Below are 9,361 nucleotides of genomic sequence, written 5' to 3'. Positions count from 1 at the left end.
ATGCCTTACAGACATCGAGACACGAGCAGCGGAGCACCGGGGCACCGGCGGCATCCCACAGCACGACCAGCACAGCACTGACAGCTGAGCCCTAGAATAGAAAGCATTCATATCAATCAGGAGCAGCTCCGTGGCCAGAACTGTTATACATTTAGGCACAGCTCCATAAAGACCAAATCCAGCCCTGGATGTAATTTGAGGCAGCCGGTTAAAGTCGAAGCAGAGCTGGCGTGGATCAGCTGCCAGCAGCATGGACTGGTTGATGGGGTGAGTGCAATATGAAATATTGTGGGCACTTATAAATTATCACGTTTGAGTTTGAGGAGTTTTAAGCCACATCACATTTAAGCGCAAATTAAATGAGTTTTTCTTAAAAGTGAATGAGCTTTAAAATTAAGTGGAATATAAACTCAGTTTATTGACTGTATTGAATTGAACAGAAAGTGGTTCAGTCATTCTGTAGCATATTGTCTGACATTAAAATTGTCCATAACTTTAAACAGAACATGGCACTTTGTACTACTTGTGTGGTTTTCTTCAGGACATCCTGCCACATGAGGAACAACACCTGACCTGTCAGGTTATTTTAGGTCAAGAAGTGATCAGACGACTTATATATTTATCACTGATGTATTACAGATCCATTAAGACCTTTCCTTTTTGATTGGAAGTTTTTGTTGTTGTTTTTAGATTTGAGATTTTCTCTCAGGTGTCTTTATCAGGAGGTTAGTTTTACATTAACTTGACTGCAAGAGCTCTAGTTTTTCTCCATCTAAACTTCATTTGAGTTACATGTTAGCGTGCAGTTTGAGCATCTGAAGTACTGTATGAATGGCTGGTTTATCTTAAAAGGGTAGTTCACCAAAAAATAAAATGCATCATGAGGTTTCAAACTTGTATTTCATTCTTCTGTGGAACACAAAAGAAGATATTTGGAGAAAAACAATGGTCATATAGGGAAAGTGAATGGGGTCCAAAACAACATTGGACCACATTGACTTTCATTGTATGGACAAAAGCAAGAATTATATTAATTTTGTGTGATGTATCTTCATGATTCTGTACTGATGGTGTATCAGGGTTGTTTTGTACATCTAACATGTTTTAGTTCAGCTGACATATTTCCCTTCATGCAGGTCTACAAGTTTAATTCTACATTTATATTGCACAATTCTGAGTTTATATCTCACATTTGCAAGAAAAAGTCACAATTGTAAGGTAAATAGGCGCAATTACCGTTTTTTTTCCCCTTGGTGGAAATATGATTTTCCATAGATTTTAATCATCTTAATTGTTGTCTTCTGAGCAAAGTTGATTTCAAAGAGCTCCCACCAGCTCTCCCATTATGCTACTGCTCATTTGCATAAAGTTGAACTATCTGTTGCTCATGTTGGGTCAAATCAGCAACGCTGAAAATAACTTGAGGTCACTGTCACTTCAAAGAGATGTCGCCCATCAATGCCTTCAGGGTGTTGACTAGCAGTTGCCACATATGTAAAAGTAAAAGCTATAAGAATAAGCACATGCAAGATGTGACATGCAACAGAGCATCATTTTGAGGGTGTTTCTCTGCTGTCTGACAGTTAGATCACAAGTGGCTTCAGCCTCTGGTTATAGACAGAAGGTCAGGCATCGTCAGGCATTCCTATGGGTTTATTGCCATCATACAGCTGGTTTAACAGGTCCAAAGACAGTGACTATACATTCACATTCCTATCTAATTACATAAGCATCCTCTGTTGAAATGCTGCTTCTGTTTTTGTCTGTTTTGACCACATAAAGCATCATGCTGGCTGTTGCAGGCTGGTAGGCCAAATCCTTTCCTGTTTTGATTTCTTGTATGAGTGCCATTTTGGCTTCTGCCCTGTGATTCATCCAGGATGGGTTGAACTGTGTTTATTCAAACATACAAGCAAATTTATCAGCAAAGGCAACATGGAAGTCACTGAATATTATGCAATAAATTATTTAAGGTCAGGACTTTTTTTTACTTGATTTTTTTTTCTTTTTTCTTTTTACAAACCAATCTTAAGGAATCGACACTTTGTAAAATATGGTTTCGAAAAATGGAATGTAGGTGATGTAAGTAAATTGTACAAAAACGAACAGATGAGATGGGTATTTTTCTTAAAGTTTGGAGAATATAACAGTCATGTTTTTATTCTTCTTCTTATTATTATTATTTAGTTATTTATTTTAAGTAGCTGTACCAACTTGGTTATTGGCCAATTAGATTTCTTTTGTCAATATTGTATTACAGTCGGTCGATATTATATTTTTATTTATTTATTTATCATTTGGTTAGTTACATTTATTGGTATTTGTGATGGCCGAATCTGTGGCCACACATTGATAAGGTTTAAGTTACCGTGGCATGGAGGTTGGATGAATGGCGTTGACTCAGGTGTGCGTCTTTCCGTCATCGCGGTCTTGACTGACAAAAGGCTGAGGCGCGTGCGGCAGTCAATATTTATGGTCTGAGCATTCCACTGGACGATACCAACTAGATGCTATGTCATGGGGGGGGTGAAGAAATGAAGTTATATTTCTGATTGGTTCCAATCTATTTTTATTATTAATATTTGTTGTTTTGTATTATTAGATTGTTTTGTTTGTTACTCTATTTACTTTGATTAGATAACTTGTAACTAATTTGTTGATTTATAAAGTGTTGATTGTATGTTTTCCCCTGTCTTGTTTAAGTGAGCTCACCGTCTGTGATAAATACCTGTTTGTTGTCTCATTTAGGGGGTTAGTTTTGTTTTGTTCAGTTCTTCTTAAGTTTCGTTATATTGAATTAAAACTTGTTTTGTTTACTTTATTAAAGTCTAGCTAGATTATTTGTTAGAACAAGTTGATTTATTTTGTAACTGAGACCTTTTTCTTATTTTTGGGTAAAATAAAACCCTTTTTTGTTGGCAATCCTGTGTCCTCGTGCCTTACTACTTGGCGATATCCGACATATGGTGGCAGCGGTGGGATAAGCCAGTAGAGGACACAGGTTTTTGTCCCCCCCCCCCTCTTGTTTAATTATATTTTTTGAGGAATTATGAGTCGACCGCCAAAGAAAGGAGTTCTTAAGCTTGCTCCAACTGAGCGAGGAGAAAGAGATGAGGAGAGGACTATAGACAAAGAGGTGTTTGATGGGGAAAAGGAGGCGGCAAGTAGAGAACCATCATTGGGTGATTTGACTGGCCTGTTTCGAGCCCATATGGCGAAAATGGATGTCCGGGAGGCAGCAAGGAAGCAGGAGTATGGAGAACAGGAGTGACGATTTAGAGCTCTCCAACATCAATTCAGCTTATTACAGACTGAGGTTCAGGCTCGTACCTCCTTTACTCCTGAGCCACGCCCGACTAATTTAGATTATCTTGATGGCCAGGGTGGAGATGCAGATCCTGGAACCCGACGTTCTCCTCACCAGTTTACCTCCCACACAAGGGATGCTGACCCTAATGTTGATTATTCTGGACCAATGTGGCCTCGTGAACCTCGACTGGAAAAGTTAGCTGACTCTGATGATATAGAGCATTTTTTAATAACTTTTGAGCGAATCGCCACAGCTTGCCGCTGGCCCAAGGCTGATTGGACTTTTCACTTGATTCCGTTATTGACTGGCAAAGCAAGGGCTGCATATGTTAATATGGATTTGGATGATTGTATCGAGTATGAGAAGGTCAAGGCAGCCATCCTCATTAAATACGATATCAGTGCAGAGACCTATAGACAGAGGTTTCGCTCCTTAGATGTCAATCCATCCGAGAGTCCAAAAGAACTGTACATAAGGCTGAAGGAACTCTATGGCAAGTGGATTAGACCCCGGGAGAAAACCATCGAAGAGGTGGGTGAAATGATCATTCTAGAACAGTATCTTCGCATGCTTTCTCCTGAACTCCAGGTCTGGGTCCGGGAACGGGACCCTAGGACCGCAACGGATGCCGCGTCATTAGCTGATGTCTTTGTGGCTGCAAGAAAAAAGAATCAACCGTGGAGTTGGACAACTGGTAGTGACTCCCGACGGGCCCCGTTCCATCAGAAACCGGTGCCTGGGGCGGGTAAGTCTCCCAAGGGAGATTTTCCAGAAGTTAGACGGCATAACATTTTAAGAGGACCAGTCATTTGTTTCCAGTGCGGACAAGAGGGCCACACAAGGCCAGCCTGCCCACAAAATGCTGCTAAACTAACTAACTTGTGTTATGTTCCCAGAGGCAGTGCAGCAAAGATAACCAAACCAAAGGTACTGTTACAGATCAAGACGGTGACCGTAAACGGGAAAGAACTGAAGGCCCTAGTGGATACTGGGAGTGACCAGACTCTGGTGAACAGGAAATTTGTGGCTCCATCTTTAATTAGGGCCTATAATAAATTACCCATCTGCTGCGTACATGGGGAGGAAAGAATGGTGCCCACTGCAGACCTATATATTGGGGTTGAAGGTCAAACCTACCTGTTAGAAGTAGGGGTAGCAGATAATCTTCCGTATCCCGTAGTTCTTGGTCGTGATTTACCAGTGCTCCTAGATCTGGTCAAGCCCGTGCAGCAGTGCAACATAGTGATAACAAGGGCCATGGCAAAGCAGCCGGAAGAAGCGATACAGACTCTTTCGACACTGCCCTTTTATGACGTAGATTTAGCGATGGGCATTCCAAAATCAAGAAAATCTAAACGTCAAAAGAGACGAGCAAAGCTTGAGTATAATGCCTCCCAATTGCCCGTAGAGAGCACATGCAATCTAACCCCACATGTCCAGCTGCCTACTAACATAATTGCATTACAGCAAAAAGATGTTAGTCTTGCTGTTTGCCTACAGAAAGCAAACCAGGAGACCACAGGGGAGGGACCCACTAATGACAAGGGTGAGCATTTTGTATTTGAACAGGGCATACTCTACCGCCAGATCGGACTGGTAAAACAGCTGGTGGTTCCGCAGGATACTCGAGAGGTTGTCCTTCACCTGAGCCATTCCATTCCCTGGGCTGGCCACCTAGGGAAAAAGAAAACCACTGCACGTATCAAAAGACACTTTTACTGGCCCGGCTTGGAAACGGATGTTGCCCAGTACTGTAAAAGTTGCCCTGATTGTCAAAAAGTATCCATCAAACGTCCATCAAGAGTGCCCCTCCAGCCCCTTCCTGTAATCAGTACACCATTCGAACGTCTGGGCATGGATGTCGTTGGCCCTGTGGAAAAGAGCTGTGCAGGTAACCGGTTTCTACTGGTGATCACCGATTATGCTACGAGGTACCCAGAGGTATTTCCTTTAAAGTCTGTCAAAGCTAAATATGTTGCAAATTGTCTAGTCCAGTTCTTTTCCAGAGTCGGACTGCCAGCTGAAATTCTCACTGACCAAGGGACCAATTTCATGTCCAATCTCCTGAAACAAGTCTACCAGTTGCTGGGTATTAAAAGTTTGCGGACAACACCTTACCATCCTCAAACTGATGGGCTCACAGAACGATTTAATCAGACATTGAAACAAATGCTGCGGAAATTTGTTGGTGAGACTGGCCGGGACTGGGACCAATGGCTCCCGTATCTTCTTTTTGCTTATAGAGAAGTACCCCAGGCTTCTACCGGGTTTTCTCCGTTTGAGCTCTTATACGGCCATGAAGTTCGGGGACCTCTGACACTACTTAAAGAAGTCTGGGAAGGAGACCATGGTGAGAGTGAGCCTATTAAAATTGTGTCTTATGTCTTGCAAATGAGGGAACGTCTGGAGAAAATGAGGACTTTGGCTCAAACCCACCTGATGGAGGCCCAGAAGCACCAAAAAACATGGTACGACCAATCGGCACGGGAAAGAGGCTTTGTGGTTGGAGACAGAGTACTTGTGATGCTGCCGAGTCAGGAGAGCAAGCTGTTGGCCAAGTGGCAGGGCCCCTTCGAGATCAGGAACCAGCTAGGTCCCACCACGTATGAAGTGGTCATTCCAGGGCAAGATCGTGCTAGCCGAGTACTTCATGTCAACCTTTTGAAGAAGTGGGTATCCCGACCTGAGCAGAGAGCGCAAGTGATGATGATTCGTCATGTGAAGGAGGAGGAGGAATGGGAAGACCAGTACTTGCCTCGACCAGTAGCTGGAAATATTCATCTGGAGCATCTGCCTGAAGATCAGCAATCCCAGGTGAGAGCTCTATGTACCCCTGAAACCTTCTCAGAATATCCTGGTTTGACATCTTTGATACAACATGATGTGATATTAAAACCTGATGCAGCTGTTAGACGTATGAGTTACAGAATACCTGAGAGACTCCAAGAGGACTTGAAGGAGGAAGTGAACTTGATGCTGAGACTGGGAATTATTGAACCCTCTAAAAGCGAGTGGTGCCATCCGGTGGTCCTAGTACCGAAAAAGGATGGGAGTATCCGGTTTTGTATTGACTTCCGGTACTTGAATTCTGTATCACAGTTTGACTCATATCCTACTCCCCGTATAGACGCCTTAATTGATCGATTGGGCAAAGCCAAATACCTGACGACCATCGATTTGTCCAAAGGGTATTGGCAGATACCATTGACACAACAGGCCCGTCCTTTAACAGCATTTAGGACACCATGGGGGCTATTCCATTTCCGGGTTTTACCCTTTGGCCTGCATGGGGCACCGGCTACCTTTCAGAGACTTATTGACCAGGTGTTACATGGGCTAACCTTTGCTGCAGCTTATTTGGATGACATAGTCATCTACAGTACTACCTGGGAGGAGCATGTTCAACACCTTCAAGAGGTTCTACAGCGTCTGCAAGAAGCAGGCCTCACAGTGAATCCTGCCAAGTGTGCTGTAGCCAGGACGGAAACCGACTACCTGGGCTTTGTCATTGGCAACGGGGTAGTGCGACCACAAGTCAAAAAGGTCCAGGCATTAGAGGAAGCTCCCATTCCTCAGACCCGTAAGGAACTCAGGTCCTTTCTGGGAATGGCGGGATTTTATAATCGTTTTATCCCTCACTTCTCTAGCAGGGCTGCCCTGTTGACAGATATGGTGGGGGTTCGATGTCCAAATCAATGCCAGTGGTCAGAAGAAAGGATGACGGCCTTTCGAGATATTCAATCGGCGTTAAGAGAAAATGCTGTGCTGTACAGTCCAGACTTTGATCAAGAATTTATTGTGCAGACGGATGCCTCTGAGAGGGGCATAGGGGCTGTGTTGGTACAGGGACCACCTGGTGAGCGACGGCCTGTGGCTTTCATTAGCCGCAAACTCTTTCCAAGGGAAGTCCGCTATTCGACAATAGAGAAGGAATGTTTGGCAGTTAAATGGGCCCTAGACTCCTTGAGATATTACCTACTTGGAAGGGAGTTCAAGTTGGAAACGGACCATAAAGCTCTCCAGTGGCTGGAAAGGATGAAAAATACCAATGGGAGGATCACACGGTGGTATCTGGCTATGCAGCCTTTCCGGTTCACTGTCCAGCACGTTCCGGGCAAGTCCAATGTGACCGCTGACTACTTCTCTCGTTGTATCCACGAGATGCCTGAAGGGAGGGGGTGTGTGATGGCCGAATCTGTGGCCACACATTGATAAGGTTTAAGTTACCGTGGCATGGAGGTTGGATGAATGGCGTTGACTCAGGTGTGCGTCTTTCCGTCATCGCGGTCTTGACTGACAAAAGGCTGAGGCGCGTGCGGCAGTCAATATTTATGGTCTGAGCATTCCACTGGACGATACCAACTAGATGCTATGTCATGGGGGGGGTGAAGAAATGAAGTTATATTTCTGATTGGTTCCAATCTATTTTTATTATTAATATTTGTTGTTTTGTATTATTAGATTGTTTTGTTTGTTACTCTATTTACTTTGATTAGATAACTTGTAACTAATTTGTTGATTTATAAAGTGTTGATTGTATGTTTTCCCCTGTCTTGTTTAAGTGAGCTCACCGTCTGTGATAAATACCTGTTTGTTGTCTCATTTAGGGGGTTAGTTTTGTTTTGTTCAGTTCTTCTTAAGTTTCGTTATATTGAATTAAAACTTGTTTTGTTTACTTTATTAAAGTCTAGCTAGATTATTTGTTAGAACAAGTTGATTTATTTTGTAACTGAGACCTTTTTCTTATTTTTGGGAAAAATAAAACCCTTTTTTGTTGGCAATCCTGTGTCCTCGTGCCTTACTACTTGGCGATATCCGACAGTATTGATTGATATTACATAATTTTTAATATATCAGGACTGGATGATATTATTGGCAATAGCATGTCAATAATTTCAGCCTATCGGTTATCGTTAATAACTTGTCAGTAATTATCAACTTATCAGTTATCTGCAATTACATATAAGTAATTTTCAGCTTATTTGTTATTGGCAATAATGTCAGTAATTATCCCCTTATCTGTTATCAGCAATAAAATGTATGTAATTTTCAGCTTATCGGTTATGGACAATAACATGTCAGTAATTTGCAGTTTATCGGCTGTCACAATCACATTTCAGTAATTTTCATCTTATTGATTATCGGTAATAACTTGTCAGTAATTAAAGTAGCACCTTATCCAATATCTGCAATAATATGTCAATAATTATCACTTTATCTGTTATCAGCAATTACATATAAGTAATTTTCAGCTTATTGGTTATTGCCAATAATGTCAGTAATTATCCCCTTATCTGTTATCGGCAATAAATGTTTGTAATTTTCAGCTTATCGGTTATCGACAGTAACGTGTCAGTAATTAGCAGTTTATCAGCTGTCACAATCACATTTCAGTAATTTTCAGCTTATTGATTATCGGTAATAACTTGTCAGTAATTACAGTACCACCTTATCCGTTATCTGCAATAACATATAAGTAATTTTCAGCTTACTGGTTATTGACCGTAACATGTCAGTAATTATCACCTTATCGGTAATCGCAATCACATTTCAATAATTACATTTTATTGGTTATTGGCAATATCATGTCAGTGAAAGCAGCTTATTGGTATCAGCCAGAATTTTTATATCAAATTTTATGTTGTCTAATTTTCTTGGAAAAAGTTCTGCAAAGAAACTGTCAGGTTCTGTCAGGGGACAGGTTTACATCCCTGCTTGAATGCTAGCAATAGTTTTACAGACTTTATAAGCTATTGATGTCAAGGAGGGCACTTGACAAACATAGAATGGAGCACAGAACTTTAATTGGAGTGGAGATTTCCATTAAGTAGAAAAAATAGCGATAACAGAAAGGCCGGAGGGAAGGAAGTGCTGTCCACCGGGTGGAGGGAGCCATTGTTTTCAGAGCAGTGCTTTATTGGAACTGTGTCAGATTTTGCAATAGCCGTGATATTTATTATTCCAGGTCAAGATTTTATGACTGGTTATTAATTTAAGTTATTAATAATAATTAATAATTCCTTACATTTATATAGCACTTTTCTAAGCACT

At 41.7% G+C, this 9,361-nt stretch overlaps 2 protein-coding genes across 3 annotated transcripts in view; both read left to right on the top strand.

The window, feature by feature from the left end:
* The window catches only part of LOC113067093 (MOB kinase activator 2-like), a 50,159-nt gene continuing 40,798 nt past the window's right edge, over window positions 1-9,361 (top strand). The window contains exon 1 of one of the 2 annotated variants that reach the window (XM_026239338.1): window positions 1-267. In XM_026239338.1, the coding sequence (XP_026095123.1) occupies window positions 251-267 (17 nt within the window). In that variant the 5' untranslated portion in view covers window positions 1-250. The remainder of the gene's footprint in view (window positions 268-9,361) is intronic. The other variant, XM_026239342.1, reaches the window with a different exon arrangement.
* LOC113067092 (uncharacterized) lies at window positions 1,008-8,125 on the top strand. Its single transcript, XM_026239333.1, has one exon. The coding sequence runs from the start codon at window positions 3,476-3,478 to the stop codon at window positions 7,520-7,522; it is 4,047 nt and encodes a 1,348-aa protein (XP_026095118.1). The 5' UTR covers window positions 1,008-3,475; the 3' UTR covers window positions 7,523-8,125.

Source organism: Carassius auratus, chromosome 50, assembly GCF_003368295.1.
Source record: "Carassius auratus strain Wakin chromosome 50, ASM336829v1, whole genome shotgun sequence".
NCBI lineage: Eukaryota > Metazoa > Chordata > Actinopteri > Cypriniformes > Cyprinidae > Carassius > Carassius auratus.
This window is presented reverse-complemented; position numbering and strand designations above follow the sequence as displayed.

Excerpts from the sequence above, each read along its gene's own strand:
- LOC113067092 (XM_026239333.1), top strand. The coding sequence starts at position 3,476 with ATGTGGCCTCGTGAACCTCGACTGGAAAAGTTAGCTGACTCTGATGAT.